At 38.2% G+C, this 25,216-nt stretch overlaps 1 protein-coding gene across 1 annotated transcript; it reads left to right on the top strand.

Annotated features, from left to right (window-relative positions):
* Positions 1 to 1,779: 1,779 nt before the first annotated feature.
* Positions 1,780 to 23,869, top strand: LOC110051906 (G protein-coupled receptor kinase 3-like). The gene is made up of 23 exons (XM_020757993.2): positions 1,780 to 1,935; positions 2,045 to 2,121; positions 2,296 to 2,369; positions 8,148 to 8,249; positions 9,053 to 9,127; positions 9,677 to 9,738; positions 9,883 to 9,934; positions 10,686 to 10,777; positions 11,148 to 11,235; positions 11,841 to 11,922; positions 13,208 to 13,260; positions 13,644 to 13,721; positions 14,476 to 14,570; positions 15,189 to 15,296; positions 15,822 to 15,888; positions 16,502 to 16,602; positions 17,177 to 17,243; positions 17,566 to 17,661; positions 18,043 to 18,118; positions 18,546 to 18,626; positions 20,457 to 20,587; positions 21,119 to 21,244; positions 21,809 to 23,869. The coding sequence occupies exons 1-23, from the start codon at positions 1,823 to 1,825 to the stop codon at positions 21,959 to 21,961; spliced, it is 2,049 nt and encodes a 682-aa protein (XP_020613652.1). The 5' UTR covers positions 1,780 to 1,822; the 3' UTR covers positions 21,962 to 23,869.
* The last annotated feature ends 1,347 nt before the right edge of the window (positions 23,870 to 25,216 follow it).

The raw sequence follows: 25,216 nt of genomic DNA, 5'->3' as shown, positions 1-25,216 counted from the left end.
TTATTTATTCCAAATTGCACTCGAAATCATTTGATTACCTATACAAATAATCTATTGTAATTTCATAATATGCGTTGCTAGATGACGGACTCAAGTTTTACCTTTCGGCGGGAACTATAATAGTCACGTGTTCCCTGACTAATGCAAACAAGTGAATGTTTGACTGCGCTTAACTTCAGCTTTTGTAACGTGAAGCAACTGATAGAGATCAAGATGGGATGCTTTTCAGACATGGGCTACCTACGCGTTTACGGGAATAAGGCCTGCGGCGGATCTACACTTCACCAGAGGGGGCAAAGAACTCACCGGGTCGAGATTTTTTCCAGGTCTGCTACAGAGGAGTGCGCCAAGATGCTGGCTTTATTCTTCTGTAATCTCTCCATGGACCTACCTCAACATCGAAATGACACCAAATTATTTAAAAAGAAGTTAACTTTGGATCGGAGTTTGTTCGTGCTGCTTAGAAAGTGGCAGACTAAATTACACTAACAACTTACTCTATGCCAGTGGACACCGCGGTCTTGATTGTAAACACGTAGCGACCCTTTTAGCGTTGTAAAACTATCAAATCATTACGTCAAAGTGAGTCAAGAAAGCTACAATTTCAAGTATTGTCTTAACGATTCAGTGAGCACGAAGAAAGCACAGAAAGTGAATAATAAACACTAAGGTAAATATTGACTAAGTGCATTGAGTCACCAGCACTGATAGAAAATAAATTGAAACGCGTCATATGCGACTGGCGTACGTCTCTCAAAGGGGGTCCACAAACGTTTCAAATAGATCTGCCCGGTGTATAGGCACTATGTGCGAGCTTCATGCACTGCAAGCATTGCGGAATTCAGCGTTTCCATACGACAATCTCAATCGGTGTCAATAATTAATATTTTATTGTGCTTCTGTAAACTTAATTAAAGAGCTCGTTTTTAAAAAAGAAAGGAATGTCACACACTCTGTTCCTAAGGAGGTTCGGTACTGTTATCAGGTCAGTTTGAGGCGCCTGAAAAGTTCACATTGGAATGTGTGAAATCTGACCGTCAAAAGGTTTTCCAAGACGTGCTTGCGACTGATATTGTGCTCAAAAAGGGAAATAATTAGACACTGCACGCCTTTCGTTTAATTATCCATGTTTTAAACTTGACCCAGTTTGTGCGTGCCCTTGAAGAAACATTAACTGATAGCTAATATCAACTAATTTTACAAGAAAAATAGAACTTTACACCATCCAAAGAAACATAACACCAAACGTGTTGTGTCCCACTTAAGGATAGCACCTTTCACGACTTTTTTGCGAAAGTGTGCCGTCTAATCAGTTGTTTGAATATTTAAGTATTCTAGCGAGGGTGTCACGGCGTCTAAGGCATAACGAAGGCTCTGAAGCCAATATCTCGGTTATAAATTATTCGTGCGTTCAAAGCCAATATCGCAAAAACAAACATTTGAAGAGTTTTTCAAAGCCCACTCGTTCGTGTCTACGTTTACGTTGTCAACGTTTGTCTGTCAGGACGGTCGGTACAAAAGAAATGTGAAATTTCTATAGCCGCCGAGGTCTCGGTTGACCTTTTTGCTAAAAACTCCAATTGTTCCAAATACTGAATTCGAGTAGATTAAAACACAGCAAAGATAACGTCAGGATAGAAAGACACGAAAAGGAAGCCGTAATTGACTTTTGCCCGTGCAGCCATCAAATAGGCCGCCATCATAGGTGGTCACGTGGGACATTATTTCTGACCAATGAGAAGCGAGTAAATTGTAATGAAGGGTTCGCAAATGTTCATCGCCGAGACGAAATTTGCAAGATAAACCAAGCTGCCCTGCCAAGATGGCGGACTTAGAGGCGGTTTTGGCTGATGTTTCCTACCTAATGGCGATGGAAAAATCGAAATCCACGCCAGCGGCTCGTGCAAGCAAGAAAATTATCTTACCTGATCCATCGTACGTAGATTATTACGATCGCTTTTAATTTATATCTCCTGGATTGAGTTTGTTAACCTGAGGATTTAGCTTTGTTCCATCGAGAGCCTTGTTGCTTTTATATTTCCAGTGTTTATCATGTAATGCACAAGTATTTAAGCGAGAGAGGAGAGGTACAATTCGACAAAATATTCGACCAAAGGATAGGTAAGCGATTTGTTTCTAAAATGTAATGCATCGTTCAGCTGCCGTGTGTTTTCCTGCGCTCTACTCCTAGCTTGAGGGAGCAGAATACTCTGGAACCGAACAGAACATGATTCATTCAGAATATTTTGGTTTTCTCTGATGTATTTTACGTTTGTTTCATTATTTTTTCTCAAGGATACCTGGTTTTCAAAGAATTTTGCGAAACATCATGCGACGAACCCGTTCCTCAGCTGGCGTTTTACGAAGATGTGAGTGAGCGAGCTTTTATTCCTTACATTAATTTATTTATTTACCTATATATTTTCCCCGACTCTGTACAGGAAGCTGCTAGGCTGCCGCGAGTCGAGTAGAATATTTTCTTGAGTGGGCGGATGCTGGCCGAGCTTGCAAGCTTATTAAAATGGCAAGATCCAGATAAATTCGTCCAAGAATTTCTCCTGATATATAAATATATCTTGGCTGGGCTGCGTTCAAATTAGCGGCAACGACTCTGCAATTCGCGAGTGTTGTACAGCTTTATACGAGCGACCTGTAAATTAGGGTCGAAGTTTCGACCATTACTGCGCGACTACTATCTCTGGGCCAAGAAATTGAGCTTCATCTTACACTAGAAAATGTGCAGTATTTGTGGTTTTTGAAACGCTTGTGTTCACTTAGCGTTGAAAGGAAGTGTAGATTGGCGTGGTATTGTGAGCGGGGACGTAAGACGCGGGCTACAAACTACACAAATCCACTTCCTGCCTTCTAAAATTGTGGTGCTTTATTTCCTTCGACTTGATCCTACAATAAATAATGCAAACGCACGAATTACCCTGAGAGTGGGTATTTAATTTTTGTGACCCATACACGAACCATAACGCTTTTCCCTTTACACCGTCGAAACATTTGTTTTGTTGCCGCAGTTGTGACCGGTTGTTGTCATGTCGCGAGAAAATGACCGACAGAATTAACGCGGGAATGCGATAAACATTAAGTAGATACTAGATGGCTCGATTTTGTGGTATATAATTTAGGTGATGTTGTACACTTCGCGTGCGCGCAGTTCTAAGAATTCTACTAACATCGAGTCGAATTTACACTTGCTTAAAGGTTGCGTTGCTTTTGAATAAACATTGGTGAAATCGACACCGAGCCCGGTGGCTCAATTGTTGCATATTGAAACACGATTCGCGGTAACATCCCCTGAAAAATTCACCGTTACAATCGTTTAGTCTGTCTTCCATTGGCGTTCCGAATAGGATCGCGCGTTTTGAGAGTAATGTAGCGTTCGAAGCGCCAAAATTGGCACGTTCGTTCGTTTTACATTGTAGGATTTGTACAAGTAAACACAATGGTGTAGGAAAAAAAATCGACTATCAACTATGTTATTTTTCGTTCGCTCAAAAGAGACTAGTTGTTTCATTTCTTTGTCAGGTGGTGTGCGGAATATGTGGCCTTTTTCTATCGCATAAACTAACTTATGTTAAAACATAAACAGAAGGGGAAAAAGTCTTGGAAATTTTTGTTTTTATGCGATTCCCTGAGGAGCCGGCCATTGCATGATTTAATATACAAAGTAGCCTTTGCGGAATAGCGGCATAAAATTGTACTGTGATGTAGTTGCACCGACTTTGTTTACGACCCTGGCTTAGAACAAGATAATCGCAAGGCCCTGGTTATTCTATGATTCTGGTTGTAAGTGCATCCGCCATAATATATGGCCGTCAAAGTCAAGTCATGGTTAGTGAATTATTAATGAACTTTTATATGGAAAATACAGCTCTTGAATTAGAATAAGTTGTCTTCCATTTAAATGGCAAGAAATTTTGTCTCTTTGTTTGAAAAAATAAGTTGAAAATCTACCCTGTGTGGATGAATTGTTTCCAGCCAAAATGATGTTATGATGCATAAGAATGCTTTACTAGATCATGTTATGTTTTTAATGGTTATAAATTCAGTGTTCTAAGTGTAGCAGGAAAACAGAATTAGTATGTGAAATTATTATGAAAATATGTATGTAGCTTGGTAATTTGCAGCCTACATAACTTGTTACTTGTTGCTTAATTTTGAAATGGTTTTGTTTACTTGTTTTTTTAATATTTCCTCTGGCACAGAGAATAAAATTGAATTCTTTTTATTTCAATCAATATGTTTTGGTCTCAAAGGTGGATGAAAAGTCTTGTTGTTATGTAAAGCTGATTAGCACATTAACTTTTGGGCAGACCCATCCAACTTAAATAATAGAAATATATTCATTGAAACTGAAGTTGTTACAATTAAGTCAAATTTTGCTTTAGAAATAATTCATTCATGTGTGGAAAACTCATTTGCATATGCTCTTATAAACTCCTTGTCGTATTAATATTGTAACTGTAATGTTTATTTAAGGATTGATGGAATTGCTTTAAAGCTTTTTCATTTTAGTCCTCATTAAAATAATTATTGATATTTGAGCCAAACTTTTCTTTCAAATTCAGATGACCAAATAAACTTTTTGATTTAACATTATGATTCCTTTAGCCATATGCCATTTGATTCAAAGGAACATTTTTGCATGTCCCTTATAAATTTCCAGGGTTGGTTACTTATCTATGTGTAGCCCTAACCAATTGTACACAATTGGGTACTTTGGATTGTTATTTGAGGAATAGTCATAATGACTCTAAAATAAATCATGATGGCTATTTAAGTATGCAGTTTTCACTACTTAGGTTCTGTAATTATGTAGAAGAGCTATATTATATCGCTTTAAAAAGAGCTGAGGCTTGATCATGTACTGAGGAAAAATAATGTACACGTATTATCTGTGTTTTAGAGCTACAGGCTAATAATTGAATTTGGAGGAGCTGCTTGTGATTTAGGGTTAGGTGATTTCACAGAAAACACAGCAACACAAAAGCTGTTTTAGCAATCGCTTTTTCATCATGTTATTCATTTTGCATGAAAAGTGACATCTGCACAACTTGCTAGTTGATTAATCGAGTTCTAGTTTCCAACTGTTCCAATTTAACTTTTTCATTAATTATTACAATAATGGTTCAATATAAAGGTGAGTCACTTAGAACTTTAATGCAAGTACATGTATGGTTCAAGACATGTACAGTTACATTTCCTCCACTCTTTAGACCTGTTCTATGTCATCAGTGTTTGTAAATATGTTGCATTATGAGGAAGATTTTCAAGTTGAACAGAGATGCTCGACTGTGGCAGTTAGCTAGGTTTCTGTTTTGTAGCATTAATTTTTGACGCTTTAAATTTTTGATACTTTGCTGACAAGGCTTAGTTTAGCTTGGTTCTTGCGCAAGATAATGTATTGAAACCTTTTAAATTGAGTAAGGTTAACAGGTAGAGATTTCAGCAGCATTTTCACCAAGTTGCATGTGGCTGTTCAACTTTCTTTACTTTGTGTTATGGCACTTACTGCACAGCTGTGACACATGAAGTGACATGTGACATGATGTGATATGTCTCAAAAGTGTTACCCTTTTACAGTGTATGTGTTCAATTAAGAACACTGACAGGATGTTAAATATCACATGTATATTTAGCATGCTGTTGTCACACTGCAGCATACATTTCCCCTACTTGTGAAAGTCATATTGATTCTTGATGCAATAGACCTTTTTAGACTTTTTAGCTTGGGTGGTTTGTTTTCCCATTACAGACCATGTGATATTTTCTAGAGAATTGTTCCTTCATCCATCTAAAAATTATTCATTCATACAACTATTTGAAAACTTCTCTTGAATTCCCAAGAGTATCGTCACTTGGTCTGAAATGGTGCAACAAACCACCCAAGCTAAAAGGTCTGTTTTGACCGAGAAGCTACTATGAAGAAGCTACTATCAAGCTTTGTACATGTATGTATGTACATATATTTTATGGAATTTGTCCTAGAGCTGACTGCTATACAGAGATTACTTCTTTTGTCAATGTGATCAGGCATTCTGCCTCTGAAGCTCAATACATGAATTTAGCTGCTTTCGTTGTTCTTGATCTGATATAAGTTACAGTACTACATAATTTAAATTTAATTTTTATTTGCTAGTCTGTCTCTTTTCCTTGTTGTTAATTCTGCTGTATGGTTTGTGTTTCATTATATGGTTTTGATCCAGGACATGGATTTAATTTTGTTTTCCATATCAATGTTGCTGGTAAAGTTCAACTCTTATGTTTTGTCAAAAGAATACTGCTTACATTGTGTGCATAAATTTTGCATTATTTATTGCTTGAATGGCAAGGTACCAGCCAATCACAGTCAAGAAAACTTGATAAAAATGATAGCTGCTATCAAGCATCCAATTAGAGGTTGGCCAAGTGCATGTATACAAAAGCAAGGCTAATGAGATTTTGGATAAGTAAGATCTGGTGGAACAAGACTTTGCCTGAACAACAACTGAGGAAAGTGATAGAATTGTGCAAGTTTGTGGCACATCCTATTATCACTAGCATTGCTGCCCATGTTGATTGGGAGAAAGGCAAAATCCTGAAGTTGAACGCTGGACACTGAGAAGGTGGATTAAGCTAAGACTGAGGCAACTTGAATATTTTTCTTTTGTTGGATCAATTGGATCAGATAAGCTCAAATCTATGTATTTTGGAACAGCTGGATGCAATCCATGAATTTTTGGTGCAGCAACAATTCACTATGCAACCCAGTCAATCAATCAATCATTTATTTACCGACATATTGTCTAGTAAGCTAAAAGCTTGTTCAAAATATGTATGTGCAGATAAAAAACGAAAAGCCCATTGATAGCTGTTTGCACATTTTCTTCCCATCATGCAATTATTGATATTGTAACTTTTACAGGACTTAACTGTGCTTTAATAAAGTTTGCATGCACATAATTTTATGTGTACTTTCTATGTGTATTCAGTTGCCATGAGTGCATGACGTGCCTTGCAATGTTTTGTAGTTTTTCTGAGGTTATTGTTTTCTTTTCTTCTGGGGGGGGGGATGGTCTCCTAAGTCAAATGAATAGGTAGGAAATCACAGTCTAGAAATCTGAGTTGTGCTGTAGTTCCTTACATCTGAAGTTTAGAAAGTCTTTTTGATTACAATGTGTAGCTCCCCCACCTCTCTGGAAATTTGAATTGAATTAAGCTTCATAAATTTCTTTAAATATTTTGGTCTAACAGAACACCCTACCCCCCAGGAAATTCCAATCCTTTCTTTGTATGTGTGCATGTGTGTGTGTGTGGGGGGGGGGGGGGGTGGGGATGAGGGGTGGGGAGGATGGATATTTTCTGGAACTGCACAATGCATGCATGTTTCATTGCTGTATCATATAATAACACATGGCATGTATATTGCAATACATGTATGTAGTATGAGTCATATGGTGATGTTGATCATTGGAGAACTATCATACAGCATAACCAGCTCTTTCGGCAGCTAATAAACATAGTCTCATGCCTTTGCTGTGGATCTCACAGTCTGATCTCTTATTGCATCAACTCCCTCAACTTTCTCACTCCCAGTATCTGGACTGTAAACATAGTGTGAAACATACCAGTTCTGAGGAAATAATTTGCAGACTTAATTTAATTTGAAAATCACTGTCTACATTTATGTCCTAATCTCAGCTATATATACATGTAGCTCCTCTCATTAATCAATCATTGAAAGAATTTTAGTCAAATTTTAGGGATATTGTCTGAAAGTGTTAAATGCCACCTGCGAGTCTTCCTTTCTTTAGCAAGGCTAGAAAGTCTTGAATTTTCTTGTACCACTGATTGCCACCCCTACATGTAAATATGCTATTGTAATTGAAATTTAGACCAAAAAATTGATGAAGCCTTCAAATCAACTTGAGCTGGGGTTGTGAAAAAAGTCAGTTCAGTAGTTGAAAGTAATGTTTTCACTTCTACCTCAAGTTAAGAAATTAAAAATATTGCCGTTCTGCTTTCAGTATGTACTTTGTTAACTAAATGTATTGTTTATTTTGTTTTTTTTATTTCACTTTTTGGGTCTTATTTGTGTTGCTATCCAAGTTAATATTGAAGGGTTAAACATTCATATGTCTTAAAACTACTCAATGCAGATCCGAGAGTATGAAAAACTCCAGTTCCAGGAGGACAGGCTAAAAATGGCACGAGAGATCTTTGACAAATACATCATGATTGAACTCCTAGCTTGCTCACATGTAAGTATCTATGCAATGGCCAATATTGTTGAATAAACTATTACAAATAATGGTGGTGGTCAGAGTCCAGGGTTTTTGACCCAGTCCACCAAGTTGCCTCTCCATCTTGCAAATTCAAATATGGTCTTAGTCTACATGTAGTAAGTTCAAGCATAAGCATACATGTATGTACATGATTGTCTATTAAACAGTTTTCAAGTATTTTAATGTTCTTCATAACTAGAATATATGCCAAACAACGACACAGCTTTCCATATTCTATTCCCTGATGAAACATTATTTTTTCCCCCCAATCAAATCATACACATAAAACCATTCTGTAACAATTTATTAGTAGGAAATTTAACATTAAATCTTAGGGTGTTCACTGGAGGAGGCAACAGGTAGATATCTATTGCTCTCAAAACCAATGATCCAATTTTTGAGTTAACCAAGACCACTGAATAAAAAGAGTAAAGACACATTTGTACAGGTTTAGTCTTGATCTGAATTAAAATACTCACAAATACCAGCTTTATGTGTTTTTTCAACCTGTGCTTTATCACTTTTGTGCCTGTATTTTGTGAATGATTTACTTCAGATCAAGACTAACACTGTACAAATAAGCCTTGAATCTTTTTATTCTGCAGTCCCCCTTAGCTTGAAATATTAAAAGTATCTTCCTGTTCTTGCTTGAAAGTACAAGAGTTTGTTTATTCACTTTATCTTATGTTCATTTGGCTGTCTTTTATGTATCTTTACTTGTCTGATCAAAATACTACTGTGCATTAGTTTGGCAAATTAATTATTCTTTCTATTATCAGTCTTTCTCCCAGAGTGCTCTGATTCAAGTACAGAGTTCAATAACAAAGAAAGAACTTCCATCTACACTGTTTGAGGTAAGTGCATGTTGATTGCCTCATACAGTGTAATTGTTGTTTAAGTGGAGTCATTTGATTAGCTGCTTTTTGGTCAGTTCCCATCTGCTACAAATGCATCTATAGTAAGTGTGCATGCGACAGACCTTTGTAGAGAAGCAGAAGTTCAAAGAAATATATTGTTATATCTTGTATTAAGCCTATGCTTTATCATTGATTGATTGATTTGATGTTTCTTTTATTGGATGTAAGTTACATTTCAATATTAATGGCTAGTTTAACAAGGTTTAGATTTTTCCAAGATATGTTATCTAGGTTCTCTAGGGCAGCATAGCATTCCCCCTGTTTATCTGATGGTGTTGTAATAAGTTTAGGAAAATTTATTATTTTGTGAATAATTCTTGTTCTATTTTATATATGTACAGTGTCTGTAGAAATACTTTGTTTATGCCTTCCACCATATCACACATGTAGCTGTACCATAGAATAAGGTTACAACGATGAAGTTCATCTTAGACATTATTAATGTTAATTGATACTGCATGACAAATTTATAATTTGTTACCGTAGCCATACATGTTGGAAATTAGGAACAGTCTAAGAGGATCAATCTTCCAAAAGTTTCTGAAAAGGTAAGTTTTGCTGAACTTCTCGCTGAGATACCTCACATGGGCCCTCATGTTTACAAATGTGTGTCATTGAATTTGATTGATTAATTTGATTTAATATATTTTGATTTTCATTTCATTAATGAGAACTGCATCCTTTTTTGACAGTGACAGATATGTCAGATTTTGTCAGTGGAAAAATGTGGAACTTAATATTAACGTAAGTTGACTGAAAATGTGGTTAATTAGAGGGTGGCAGTGCCTTAAAGGCAAAAAATTTAATGCGTAAAAGGAATGTCAAGATGTTTAGAACTGGGCCCAGTTGCTCAAAGTTTGCCAGTTGTTCAAAGTGTGCTATCCAGAGGCTAAATTGTTGTCAAGTGAATAAGTGAGGTTAAAACAATGCTTTCTGTTGGATAATGATTTATTTAGGGTGCATAGTGTTATGCATTCTTTGAACATATGGGGCCTAATTTATACTGATGATATCAACCTACAGTATATTAAGAACAAGTAGGACTTAAAAAAACTATTGACTATTGACTATTGTCACAACTTTTCAGTTGTTAGCATGCAAAAGGAGTCCGTTGTTTTTTTACCATGAACACTATCATGTATTAGCATGCTTTGAAAACTACAGATTGAGTGCAGAAGTGTATCTAATTTTAGCATCAGGCAAATAAAATAAGTCACAAGAAATTGGGAGTTGAGTTTTGGATAGAAAAGTCTGTGATTTCTGCAATGTACTGAGATGTGACATTTTACAATACATCAAGAAACGTACAACATACATGTACATGTAGTTAACAAAACTGCTTCTCAAGATACATTAACACTTTAGTTTACATGTACATGCACAAAAAAACATACGACTAATTTTCAAAATGTCAGTGATATTTTGGGTCATTGAAACCAGTTTAAAAAAAATTGGGAATTGCAGTTTTCAGTGTTTATATTTGTTTTCTCTACAGCTAACCATGAATGACTTTAGTGTACATAGAATTATTGGCCGTGGTGGGTTTGGAGAAGTTTATGGTTGCAGAAAAGCTGACACAGGAAAAATGTAAGAATACATTTTGTTAATAAATGTTGTGTGCACATGCAAATGTAGTTAATATGAGATAACATTTTGGATGGATGTAAGCCAAATTTGGCGCGGAAAAAAATCATAATGAACATGCTGTTTGCATGAGGCAAGGAATGGTAGTACCGCATAGTCAAGCCTTGATTTTTGGGGTGTAATTTCTAGCTTCGTGATTGTCCAGATTTTTTGCTGTGGGTCTTAATTGTTGTTCCCTCATAATTAATTGCATTTTCAATTTGCACTGTTAATTATCTACTCTCTTTTCAGAGGTTCTTGTGATTCCAGATAATCATGTTTCGACCGTGACCTGTAGCAAGTCATCAATTAAGTTTGTTCTGTCATAATGTAGGTATGCCATGAAATGCCTGGACAAGAAAAGGATCAAGCTGAAACAGGGAGAAACCTTGGCCTTAAATGAGAGGATTATGCTGTCCATGGTAAGTACAGTAGGACAACATGTACCATAAAATTAGTAATGTACCAGACTGGATGTACTCTGAAAATAGATTAAGTAATTAAGTTGTTCTATTTACAAAACTTCTTTACTTTTAATTATTATGGTGTGATACATGGATACTTAAATGAACTTGACAAATTGAGTTTGTTTTATATTGCTCTGTCATAGTCAAAACAGTTTTTTTCATAATATATATTTGTGAATTTAAGTATTCTATGAGTAAAAGAGTGAAAGGTTAAAACTCTCAAAAGTGTATGACATCACTGTGAAATGTTACATGCATGGCTAACAATTATATATGACTGGATTTATGAAAACCGTGTCAAGACTTTGCACCAAAATAGCCATATGCACTTTGATTTCACAATGCCAAAAGGACTTGAAATCACTCTAAGCAATGGAAAAAAAAGAAAGAAAGAAAAATAGAGAGAGAAGAGCAAGAAAAGAAAGATAAGAGAGTGGAGGAAAAAAGAGACTGACATTCCTTTTAATTTTTATATTGTCTACTTTTGGCAGGGTACAATTTTGTTATCATTGTTTTCATAAATCCTGACATATATACATTTTTTTTGTACTTTTTTACAGGTGAATAATCCTTTCATTGTGTGCATGACATATGCCTTTCAAACTCCAGACAAGCTTTGTTTTGTGCTGGACTTAATGAATGGTAGGTTATTAGCATGTTGCTGGAATCATGTTCCTAATTGCCCCTCAGGCAACTGTTGTTCATGTACATGACCTTGTCAATTAAAAGAGGAACCAGTTATACAACCTCTGTTTAATTCAGTCTTAAAAAGTTTGATACTTTGTATCCTTAAGAAACACATGTTTATTAGGAGGGCTCAATATTTATGATCTAGAGGGAATTTACAATCTTTGTAGAGGGGTCATTTGTAGTGTTCCAAAGTTTAACCAAATCAAGTAGAAAAAGCTCTACATTGTATAGTCAGTACTGTATTTGAGAGTTTAATAAATGTATGTTACAATCTTGTATGTATTTGGGCATGTATGTTGTTAAAAGTATTTACATGTAACTGAAGTTAGAGAGTTGGCCATCTTTCTGTTAGCATTTTTTAAGCTCTGTACATTTAAGCATTGTGTGGGTCTGTCCTGCATGTTGTGCATAATGTTCCAAATTGAGAGATGTTATGAATGTCTATGTGCACTTTACAAGTACACTTTGGACTTCAAAGATGTATTTCTTCTCTCTACAATAGCCCTCTTCCTAATGTTTATCTTACATTTTCTGCTTTCTCTGTATAATACAGCCATTTCAGCGAAGGTCCTATAAAAGTGCATACATTAATGCTGAATGGTGCTATGGGTAGTGGTTGTTTGAATTGCAGTCGTTTTGCTTGTTTGCTTGTTTTGCTGAATCCACTGGATAATAGAGCCACCAAGTATTTACCCTCTAAAAGATGGTGTCTTCTGAGTAAAACTGAATATGTACCATCCACGTCAAGTCTAATAAATCTTCACTGAGGCTAGCACAATTTAACAAACCTTCCTTTATGACATTGTGTAAGTCACACTTGAGATATTCTTGGTCACGCAAGCGAACTTGATACACTTGTCAATCAAGATGACCACGCCACACCAATCAGAAGCCTCGTTCATGGGAGAAGAGGTTATTCAAAATCCAGGGTTTTGTGGGCAAGCGTTCCATCTCTCACCCCACCACCCCCTGCTTTGTCTAATTTTTCCTCTTGCTCCAATTTATGAGTGGTCAGAATGCAGAAAAGCTCTTTGTACGGGAAAGCTTGCTATGCAGGCTACCTTCTTTTCTACTAAACACAATGGGGTTTGATCCATTGCTACCCATAGTACCTTTCGGTATTGTCATATGGCCTTTCACACTTTTGTAGGACAACCTTACTCAAAATGTTTGTATACTGTGTGTGAAACTTTATAACAAGGAGAATGTTTGAACCAAATATGAACTAAATTTTCAGGTGGTGATTTACATTACCATTTGTCACAACATGGTGTCTTCAGTGAAGATGATGTAAGTTCTATGAAGTCTTTGTTTAAAATGTGCGGTTCCAGAAAATATCCATACTCCCCCCACAGAAAGGATTGCAATTTCCTGGGGGTGGGGGGTTCTATGAGACCAAAAAATTTAAAGAAATGTGTGAAGCTTAACTGGAATTTCCAGAGGGGTGGGGAGGTGTTAGAAAAAATCCCTTCTGTGGGGGAAGTATGGATATTTTCTGCAACTACACAATATCAGCTTAATTGAAATTCCAAACTTGAAAAGGCAGTTGTGCCTTGGAAATTGGATTTTTATGTTTTTCTCTCTGGACTTTTTTTGTAGCACCTATTGCATGTTTTGAAATTTAAGACTTTTTAACTCACCGAACTATCTTCTCTTCTATTTTGTATTACCAGGTACGGTTCTATGCATCAGAAATAATTTTGGGACTGGAACACATGCACGATAGAAGAATTTGCTATAGAGATCTCAAGGTCAGGCATAAGACATACTAACTTTAAAAAGTTGATATTGATAAAGTTATTGACGTAGAAGTTTTTCAAGCGTTTTGTTGAACACGAGATAAAGTAAAGGCATCATTAGCAACAGTGTCTCAAGCATGTTCTGACATGTACGGGCGAATGTCGAATGCTAATGGCGGATTTTCGGAATTTCAGAAGTCTGTTGATAAATTTTGAATGAAAAGATTGGAAAAGTCGCTGAGTATAGGTTGTCACCTCGTCTTAATTGTTGTTTGATATCTCTTGGGTCCTTTGGAAGGCGATTGTTCAAATTTTTAGGATTTCTGTTCATTAAAATTGCAGGCGTCTCCATCACGTTAAATATTGATTATTTTCAACACAAACTGTATCGTAAACATAAATTATGAAACGTAACTTACGTGTAGTGTTGCCTTGATTCTTATTCCTCCATGTTTGCCGCCAATTTTAGCACTTGAATGCAGTTTCCGTCAAGGATTTTCTCGCTTGTGCGCAGTGCTTCCCAGAGGCGTTCTCCACCTTTGCTTCTCGCTGGAGCAAATGCTTGGCGGGAAAAAGGTCTCACGTGACCCCTTGAACTGACCTTATTTGGTATTGTTCGTTCAAAATTGGCGGGAAAATGTCATTACGTGGCTGCCAGTCAACTTGAAGTATTTTTAAACAAATAAGGTAAAATTATGGAAACCTACATTATTAATCATCTTCCCGTTTGATGATGAATTGATTTTCGTGCATTTTTTTTTCACAGCCCGCCAATATCCTGCTAGATGAACATGGTCACGTTAGAATATCAGATCTTGGACTTGCTTGTGACTTCTCAAAGAAAAAGCCACATGCCAGCGTGTAAGTGCCGTTTCATGAAGATAATTTCTAAATAAGCTTACCTCTTTTTGTATCTTTAGTCAAAGAGGTGGAATTCTGTATGCAGGCCTAGGGTTGAAGTGATAAGTGTGTGGGTTGTAGAGGGGTTTGGGGTGAGAGGTGGGGTGATGGGTGGGGTAGAGGGTTTGTAAACCAGGGGAAATAAGAGAGGATTTGTGGGAGGCAAGAGTGTTGGAGTTCGTAACATAATCGAAGGGGGGTGCGAGGACAAAAGGAAAACTTAAACTTTGACAAGGTAAATAAAAATTACAAAAGAGTACAAATGGCTGCGTCTTTAAGCGTTCTGGGCCCTTGTATTAAAGAGGTACCGTAATATTACATTCTTGTAATAAACTCCAGATTTGAATTTGCACTTTTATTTTTTGTGAAAAGTAGGAAACATCATCGAGTGATGTAACATTGTTTTGGTTCAAATAACAAACGAATTATGGTTATGGCTTGAAATGTAAATCACTTATATTTAGGAAATATTCTACCCCCTTACTTGCTTCAATATAAACCGTGGTGAAGGTTGTAATATAAGATAATTCAGATGAGTAGTGTCAGCTGATTCCTTTCTGTCGTGTTGTATTTCTTTAGTGGAACCCATGGCTACATGGCTCCGGAAGTTCTGAAGAAAGGCGAAGCATACGATTCTTGTGCTGACTGGTTTTCTCTCGGCTGCATGCTGTTTAAATTGCTTGTGGGGTAGGTACATCAATAAATTTAGTCTGAATACAGCCATCCCAGCAAGGAGAAGAAGAAACCCGAATGTTTGTTATTTTGGCTCGATCTCTGAGACTTTTCCCGCTCGTTCCTGGTGGCATAGACTGTCAGCGGTCCGCCATATACTGTATATAAATGTGTCACAAAGTTGGCGACCGCCAGCTATGTAGGTTATTCGACACAGCACACTGGGCAATTATAAACCAGCCTTGTCGCTGGAAAGAAGGAATGGAATTCTAAGGGTAATTTAGAGGAGGATTCGAACTTTCACCGCGAGGATGGGCTTGCCACGAGAGCTAGTATCTTTCTCTTTCAGTTTATTTGTTCTTCACAGAGAACTTTAATACGACCCAAAGAAAGGCAAACATCTCTCCTGTTAGGTCCTGTTACGCTAACCAACGTAAACGGTACTGAACTAAAAGTATCCTATCTTTTCCTGAAGTATGTTCCGTAGTTAATTTGGACTTAAAAGGATTATTAAGTGCTTGTTACTTGTCGTTTTTACAGGCACAGTCCCTTCAGACAACACAAAACTAAAGACAAACACGAGATTGATAGACTAACGCTAACTTACGTAAGTATGATAAGAAAAACACGTGTCCATGCACTTTCCATTACTTTTATCTCGGTTTATTTCACGAAACGAATAACAGCGTCATGGTGCAAACTCTTTGTTGCATTTATTTTAGCTCCGTTTCTGGACGATAATAATCTCCGTTGGGGTAATTTCTCATCATCTTTAAAGCATATGCAAGTAGATCACATGTTTATAATGGTAGAAGGTCTAGAGGGGATCAGATCAAAGTATTGGAATAAGAGTGTCTAGTTTCAAATGAGTCTCGTTCCCAGAGCTCGAGCTCCTCCCTGACGCAGATCAGACGAAGAGAGGCTCTGGAAACGAATTTAGCGTGACACAGGTGATGATCAAGAGCATGCGCAGTACGATAGGTTTAAATCGTGGTTCTTGTACTCGATCACATGCAAACATACATTCATAACCTTTATGCATACATGCTTACATATTTTATTTCTACTTTAGTCTAAAGATTTAGTTTTCTTATCTTTGTAAAAAGCGAAGGAAGTATACTTTTGTGTGCACATTAGTCCTGAAGAGGCATAACAAACTATTTGGGTTTTTGAAGGTGGTGGAATCAGAAGTTTCCTTATCCTGTTCATTACTCTTCTAGGATGTAGAGTACCCGGAGTCGTTCACTGAGGACATGAAATCGCTTCTCGCGGGTCTCCTCAATAGGGACGTCCCCAGCAGGCTCGGTTGCAGAGGCTCAGGGTAACCTGGCTCTTTTGTTATTTTGACTTTGTACGAATTTAGGCGAGGGAACGTCGGTCCATTTCGTCAGTGTATCCGAAGTGTTTCCGATCGTTATGAACCAATACAAAATTTACACAAGGATACGAGAGCAGGCGGAAAGCTGTGTCGTCAGCCTCTCGTCATATTGCTTTGTGTCACCTGGCAACGACTGGCACGACGACGGACCCATTCAAAAACTTTCGAAGGCTAAAGCGTTGCTCTTTCTTCCAACGCTTTGTTTTGCATGGCTTAGAGTTTCACGTAGAATCGCTAGTACGGACATAAAAAGGAACTAGTGCTTTACCTAGAATCTTCTTGTTTGTCACGCAGTCTATCTGTAGTTATTAATTTCTGAAGAAACTGTTGGGCTGTGTGCAAGTGGAACGCCGGTAGATTAACCACCGTAGCATGTTTATGAGGCTGAAGTTTCGAGCGTTAGCTGCTTGTCCGAGCAGCGGAATAAGTACCAGTAGCCTTTGTTCTTGGAACTTTTTTAGCAGGAAAATCGCTGTACTTATAACGAACTACTGAAGGCTTTCTCTTTCCCTTATAGAGCAGTTGAAGTGAGGCAACATCCGTATTTTGCAAATTTAGATTGGAAGCTAGTCGAACTCTTAAAGGTGAGGAGCCGTGTTGCTAAAGTACAGCTATTCCTCACTCCGGATATAAGCCCTCCCGTTCTTCGTCTTGTTTCGTCTATGGTGTTACTCTCACAGGACAAGTAGAGTATTGAATAGTAGTCTAGCTATGCCAGCGCTAGCCCTGTTGGGTGATTGGTAACAAAGCCAACTTCTCTACTAGATAGCGGTTTATCTGGTAAAAAGCGTTTATCATGCTTTGTACAGGCTGGGCTCTGATAAATAAGACTATTTAATCTGCCATATTTTGTAGTATGAATCTGGAAGAGACTGAACAGTTGGTCTTCTTTTTATTGTTATACAGTATCCGCCCCCGCTTGTTCCTCCCAGAGGCGAGGTGAATGCCGCTGACGCGTTTGATATCGGCTCATTCGATGAGGATGATGTCAAAGGAATCAAGGTAAGACTCGGAAAGTTGGACAAGTTAACCCACGTATGCTTGGTTTGGCTGCGGGCAGTGATGAAGTGTAAACATATTTTAAAAGACCCTAGTAAGTCCACGCCATTTTCGATACCACCGAAATTATTGATATTGCATAGTTAAGCGAAATCTTATTGCTTTACTGTAAGTTGTGTTCCAGAAAGTATGTTAATTATCTTGAGTAGTTTCACAGTAATTTCCTTCGTTTCGACATGTTCCGAATAAAATGAAAAGGCCAAACTCTCGCATGTAAACAAAAGCAAAGGTGTGGCTAACTAGGGCCCTTTAAGGCCGAGCGTGTTGTAGCAAATGCCTTCGCAAACTCTTATTGTTAAACTTAAACAAAGTGTTGCTTCTTAGATGACGGAAACTGATCAGGAGATTTATAAAGACTTCAACTTGACGGTGTCAGAAAGATGGCAACAAGAAATCGCTGGTAAGGGAATGTCAGTGTACAGGTAGATCTTAATACAACCCAGCTGTCGCCAGATGTAACGTCGGAAATCTCGCTCTTCCAGCCATTTCCGAAGCCAGTGACTTTTAATACCACTTGTGAGAAGCGAGAGGTTGATGTACAAACGGATGACAAAGAGGTTGACTACACAATATAGTTTAATACAAAAGCTAACTATAAAGATCAAACTGTCAAGTATTTTTCTCTTCGTGTATTTTGACAGACTGTGGGGAGGGGGGATGGAAGACTCGAAATGTTTAGGACACATGTGAAAAGCACGAGCAAAGACCTTGGCGGGAGGGGACATATAAAAAATGTCTATTGCTTTCATCACCCTTTTGGTGGAAAAGATTTTCTAGTAGACCGGTTTCCTTTGACACCTTTACTGATCGTTGTGTCTTACTTGCAGAAACTGTATTCAAGGTTGTCAATGAAGAACATGATAAGTTAGAAGCCAAAAAGAAAGCGAAACATCAGAACTCTGTCACAGGTCAGTGATTGGCCTTTGTTAGAGATCCATCAGGTTTCTAATGTCTAGTTCCAATTTAAGTTGTTTCACATGTAAAAATATTTCCCGGAACGGACGCTAGATATCAAATGAAGATGTTATTCCCCTTGGGGAAACTTCTTTCAACGATAGCTTTTATGCAAGTGTCTTCTCCCTTGGAATTCCCAGTGCCGGCTTACGATATGTCCAGCCGTCCAAAATGACTCCTTCACTTAAGGTTACCGTATGCCTTCAGGGGTGCCTCGCGTCCAAGCGATGTAGCGCGTCCGGTTTAAGCTGTAGATACCTAAGCCCCTATATCAAATTAAAGCTTATAGAGCTGGCTATCAAACCATGCCAAAAATTTTGAAATAAAATGAATTGGCAATTTTTTCACGGTCACCAAATGCAAGCGTCCTAATCACCTTTTGGAAGCTACAAGTCAAAGCGAATTTTGTTTTTCGCCAATTTATTTTTTTCCTCGGTTTCAGGACAAAAAGCGCTAAAAAAGCGTGTCTGCGTTTTTCCATATTCAATTGTAGTAAAAAGTTTCAGAACATTTTCGAAATAGGATTAAAAAAATGTGAAGTGATCGTACAAAAATCGCTCTCGGAGAAAAAATATTTCGAAATAAACAATTCGCAGACACGTTTTTGTTTTTTATATGTTAATCTAGCTACTGTCCAAATTTGAGGGCAAACAAACAAATTCCGTTTGAGTTGTAACTCTTTAAAGTGTCTGCTTCAAGTGAAAAAATTTATCCGAGAAAACAGCGCTAAGAAAAATATCTTACTTCGCAAACAAACTCCGCCCACAAACGCCTTCAACTGGGTTCTCAGATCACTGAGCCAATCAGCACTTGGAAAATTTACTACCATTAACTCGCGGTGAAATTTACGCGTGAATCTGCAAAAAAAAACCTTGCGTTCCGCAATGCGCTCAAGGCGGAGAGATAATTTTTCTGCAGCTGGGTTTTTCTTGAAGCTGGTTTGGCAAAACGGGGAAGACGAAAAAGGATACGAACGTTAGAGTAGCTGGGCGACGAGAACAAACAAAAGAAAGCGCGGCAGAGCAAATGTGCATGGATAATATTGCAATGGATCTCAATGAGTTGGACGAACTCAACAAAAGAGTCACTGTAAACATCGCTGTTATCGCTGTCGAGTCCCAAATTTTACACAACCTTTCTCTTCTCTTGACTCGATCTTTTTGCCCGCTTGATACGTCCGTAGCTTCATCCGCGAGGCCAACTTTCGCTTCTTCACTCATTGATGTATTTTTATTCATTCTTCGCTCTTTCGAACTGGTAAACGGAGTTTTCCGTGGTCCATGTTTACTTATAACTTAATAGAATTACATCTAACACGAAAAATGCTTGGATTAACAATGCTGATTAACTGAGTAGCCAGCCAATTCGTGGTATCCATATCGGTAATATTCCCGCGAAAGTAGTCTCGGTTGATTGCATACACGTTATAGGGCTGTCAATCAAGAGGGAACTTTTACTTCCGGCCATAACGTAAAACATCCATTTCTCCGCCAATATTAGGTTTTTTTCAATTTTGTTTTCAGAAATTAGAGATTACTCTTCGACCATTAGTTTGAACCAAAAATCCAAATTTGAAGAAAATTGCCGATCTGAAGGTATACTGTAACCTTAAGAGACCATATGTGCCTATTCCATCACATCTCGTAGAGACAAATTAACATTTAGTGTTTAGACTCAATTTCCTTCGCTCTCTCGTGATCGTTCTTCGTCTGACGATCGAGTGTTTGATGTTGCTGTAGCTGTTACCATTTTGCAATATTCTCACTTCATGTTCGTCATTTTAGTACCTGAGGATGGAGACCGTCTGTTAGAAGGTTATCTCTATAAGTTGGGCGGCACTTTGATGAGTAACTGGCCAAGAAAATACTTCCATCTCTTTCCCAATCGACTGGAGTGGCGAGGAGAACAAGCTGGGGTAAGTTGTGGAAATTGTTGACAGCTTTGGTGAAAGTATCAGAGATAACTACAGTAGGTACTCGGAACCCTGAAAGCTTCTCCTTTGCGGTGTACTGTTCCAGTCAAAGACTTTGTCAAATCTTTCTTACGACGCATGGTTTTACCGTTCGTTCTATTCCCCGCGCGCGTGAAAAGACCTGGTTCCCAAGGTCCGCATTAGGTAGCATTTCCGCATTCTCGGTATTGGACTGAATGAGCCTGCAACTAAGGGTAATGCGGGGAGTCTTTCCAAATGCAAATGACTCACGTTGATATAAAGCTTCTAAATTAGAAAGTCACACTCGACCGCAAATGTAGGGCGACGCCTAAGGGAAGCTGACACATCTAGATTCTTTCTCCGTCTCTTACTTCCAAAGGGATGTTGGAGAATCGTGGTGGCTTCCCATAAACTCCTGCACCTTCTCGTGACTGTCTAGCGACAGTTAACAAAAGAACTGTCCCATGTGTAAGACCTTAATGTTGCTGATCATTTTGTGATTTCTTTACTCAGCAAATGCCAAGTCTTTTATGCATGGAGAACATAACGGGAGTTGAGGAGACACATGTCAAAGGTTTTAAATGTATCAAAATCAGCACAAACATCCGGGATAACAGGGACCACATCCTCAGAGCAGAGGTGAGCTGGAACGAGAATATCTTAGCACAGTTGTTTACGTTAATAAAGTGCGTCTAAATTTCTGTGCTGTCAAATAATTTAAGTTGTCGGTTTAAGTTTTGTATTCATAACTTTATTATTACCGCTGTCTCTCAGGCTTTTGTCTGTTATTCAATATCCTAAATTATTATGTATCCATGGAGGCGCGTTGGCCTCATGGTTAGTACGCTCGACTCCGGATCGAGCGGTCCGGGTTCGAGCCCTAGCTGGGGACATCGTGTTGTACTCTTGGGCAAGACACTTCACTCTCACGGTGCTTCTCTCCACCCAGGTGTACAATTGGGTACCGGCGGATTTAATGCTGGAGGGTAACACTGCAATGGACTAGCATCCCATCCAGGGGAGAGTAGAAATACCCATAGTCACTTCATTCTACAGAAACCGGGATAAACTCAGACCTGATGGGCCACTTGCCTCGTAATGCAAACTGAAGATGACAGAAGTTCTGTCGAAACATGTCTTTTAAACTTAAAAAAGTGGTCGTTTTCCTTAAAACCTTTTGTTTCATTTTCCTGTTCATTTCAGACCGAGACTGAATTCCAAGAGTGGATGAAAGAGATCAAACAGTCATTCCAGCAGGCGCAGGTCATGATGCGCGCGGGCGCGAAAATCATGAGCTCCGGTCATCGCTACATCACGCAATACAGCAAAGAAGAAAACGGTCCCGTCACGCCATGAAGCACCCATTCTCACGCACATATCCCGTCATGTACATACACACAGAAACAGAGAAGTCGAACTTGAACAAGCCTTACGGCTACTGGTCCTGTACCGTAGAACGTGACGTAGAAAATAGGCGATATATGATTGGCACAGCAACCGTCCATCATTTGTCATGGCCTGTTTTTAGGCACGCAAAGTATCATTGGTAGATTCCGCAGAGCACCTGGGGACTGGGGAGAGAATGGTAAATTGAAGACGTTATTAGTGATTGAGGTCTTTTACGGCTGTCAAATAGCTGCTTGTGATGTTCTAAATACTTAATTGCCTTTTTATCCATTTTAATTTCGTCTTCTATTGGTAGTCGTGCATCGAAGGCGTGTGAGGTTTTCCTTGGTGCAGCGCAAAGCAGAGAGAAAATTGATGTCTATAGGTTTATTATGAAATTTCATCATCTTTTACACTTGTACAAATTCTAAACTAATTCTTAACTTAAAAAAAGAAGAGTATTTCTGCCCGCCTAATCTCTTAGCGTGAGAGATCAAGGACGTAGTAGCGATTGTAGATCAATAAAATTTCGCTTAACGGAGAAAAATATAAGTAAAAGTAAACCAGAGAGAGAGAAAAAAAAGATGTTTGAAACATTTACATCGAACTGACATAGCGGCAAATTTTCAACCAGATCAGCGTAAAGAAGGTTCTTGTTTACGCTGTGTATATTTATTTGCAAGACAATTTAATAGTAGCGCCATCTTAAGATGGCTCAGAAATGATGTCTTGACTCGTGTATATGATTTGTATTATTCTCGGCAAAGGTTCGTCAGAGAAATTCCGCGAACTTGGCCGAGGTACTAGTGTTTCCTTAGCATTGAAAATTAGGAGCTTACTTTTTAATTATAAGCTAACCGGGAAATGAAATTACAACCGTGATCAAATCTAAGTTTCCCCTAACGTTGTTTATCGAATCCAAGCGGATAGGTTAGGGGAATGAAGCATTTGATCATCCCCGGAGTTGAGTTGATCCAAAATTCAATTCTCGTAAGACGTATTATAACAAATCAATAAAGGCTGTAAAGAGAGTTTCGGTGTTGATCGTTGGAGAAAATGGGGAAGCTGCTGGCGTTTGGAACTGTATTTTCTAAAATAATGGCCGTTTCTTTGCTCGACTGCTAGTAACATAAAGAAATCGACGGAGACCAGAAGCACACGAAGAAGAAACGGAGCTGTATTCTTAGAGGAGCTCGGTCACATTATTTTGAGTTGTTTTGGCCACATACAAAACTATCTTTAAATTGAACGAAACCTGAAAATAATAGTTTACCAAGATAGAAAAACACCAAAGATATAATAATAAACCATAAAGAAACAAGGATGGTTAAGGATGGAGAAGATTAACACGGATTACAACGAGGAACTTGAAAAATTTACGCTCAACTTTTCAAGAGGCACAAACCATGATGTAGTTGCTTTAATTAAGGGAAGAAATCAGGGCAGATTGTCGAGCAGAGATGAAAACCTTCAGGAATTATCGCGTTCACTAATAGTTAAGAATGGTCGCCGTGAAACCTTTACATGTAGAGAGGATGTTATTTTAGAAAATACGGGACTCGGCCGTCTTCACATCTATGTAGAGACCGAGTGTAAACCAGAATTTTTTCAGCTCTTTGTTTTCGTTTTTCTTCGGGCAGCAACCAAGAATTCTCTGTCTCTATAAATAGGGAGGTTTTACAGTCTTTACTCGATTACTTATTATAAGCGCGCTATAGTAAGTTAGAAAGTGAGAGGGCCTGTTAAAACTGTGATTGATAGTGTCATATATAAATATATGGAAAAGTACTTTGCTCGTTGTAAAAGTTTCTGAAAGAACTGCAGCCGTCGAGGCTTGCTTTCTTTGTCAACGTAGAGTAATAAAGGAGTTTTTATTTGCGCGGTCGAAGTGTGTTGCTTGGAAATGGAAAGGGCGCGTGACTGGGGTGACAGGTTGGGCGAATGACAGGTGGGTTACTGGTGAAACATGTTAGATACGTGACTAGCAAATGGGTTGATTGTCACCTGTTGGCTGCGTGACTACCTTAATAACCCCTTAATGTATGGAGGGCGAATGGAGAGCCTTGTGATTGTCCATTGCATATTGAAAACTAAGGTCGTCTTATCCCTGCGTCATAACGCACGAATATTTAAATGAGCTCATTCTTTTGTCCCCGCAACAGAACCTTTTAACAAACGGATTTGTCAAGCGAGGAAAACTGTCGTTACAACATGTCCCCTAGTGTGTGCCGGCCTTAAAGGACAACAGTACAACATTCTAAAACACTTTCAAGCCAAAAAAAAAAAAAAAAAACTAGGCTAATTTCCCTTCCGAGTACAACGGGCACAATTGTGTTATGGTTAAATGCGGAGTGTCTACTAATCAATAGTTAATCAATTTTAATAAAAAACTATGACGACTTTATAAGCAAAAGGTAACGTTTTGTTGTCCAACCATTACTGTGAAAATTTTCCATGACTAGATACGACAACTTATTTTAACAAAACGCAAGGACGTATTGTTCGAAAGAGGGTTTAACGTAAAAATAAAAAGTGTGCCGAGACCCGGGATTATTCAGAACTCATGCGGGTTCTACCTTCAGATCTTCAGTCTGACGCTCTCCCAACTGAGCTTTCTCGGCAACGGTGCATGTCATTTAAATCACCACTGTAACTATAACAAGTGAGAAGGATCGTGGTATCAGGAATACTTATACTATAAAGCTGGCTTGATAACGGACCAAAGACAATTTGAGATTGTAAAAATTTGCTCATACTATCATACTAAGTATGGCAACTCTCCTAAGCTAGTAATTCTTTTCATTGTTAGCAGCTGTTATTGTTTTAGGGCGCAGCTAGACGCATTGTTTCTGTTGTTTGTTCCTTTGTCCTCTCAAAAGGTATCAAGCAATTCATGTGAGACATTACGAGAGCTGCTACCCGACCCAAAAAATTTTACTAAATTACCTTTGTAATGGAAGAGAATAGTCCCAAAACGTCGATACTTTATACCATTACGTTAAGAGTTTATAAGCAATCTTTACATATTTAAACTGGTTTTACATTTTGAAAAAAAAAAAAATTGCCGAGACCCGGGATTATTCAGAACTCATGCGAGTTCTCTGGAATTGAACCAGGGACCTTCAGATCTTCAGTCTGACGCTCTCCCAACTGAGCTATCTCGGCACTTGATGATATCGCTCTGAATTCACTTTAACCATAACAAGTGACAAGAATATATCATGA

The sequence above is a fragment of the Orbicella faveolata genome, unplaced genomic scaffold (genome assembly GCF_042242905.1).
Source record: "Orbicella faveolata isolate gen_17 unplaced genomic scaffold, um_ofav_v1 contig_47, whole genome shotgun sequence".
In the NCBI taxonomy this organism is placed as follows: domain Eukaryota; kingdom Metazoa; phylum Cnidaria; class Anthozoa; order Scleractinia; family Merulinidae; genus Orbicella; species Orbicella faveolata.
Note: the sequence above shows the minus strand (reverse complement) of the source record. Positions and strands in the feature narration are given on the sequence as shown.

What these genes read in the sequence shown, in the direction of transcription:
- LOC110051906 (XM_020757993.2), top strand. Translation starts at nt 1,823, where the DNA reads ATGGCGGACTTAGAGGCGGTTTTGGCTGATGTTTCCTACCTAATGGCG. An exon ending in TTCCAAAAGTTTCTGAAAAG is followed by an intron (nt 9,739 to 9,882) that starts GTAAGTTTTGCT and finishes CTTTTTTGACAG; the next exon opens with TGACAGATATGTCAGATTTT. An exon ending in CTGTTTAAATTGCTTGTGGG is followed by an intron (nt 15,297 to 15,821) that starts GTAGGTACATCA and finishes TCGTTTTTACAG; the next exon opens with GCACAGTCCCTTCAGACAAC.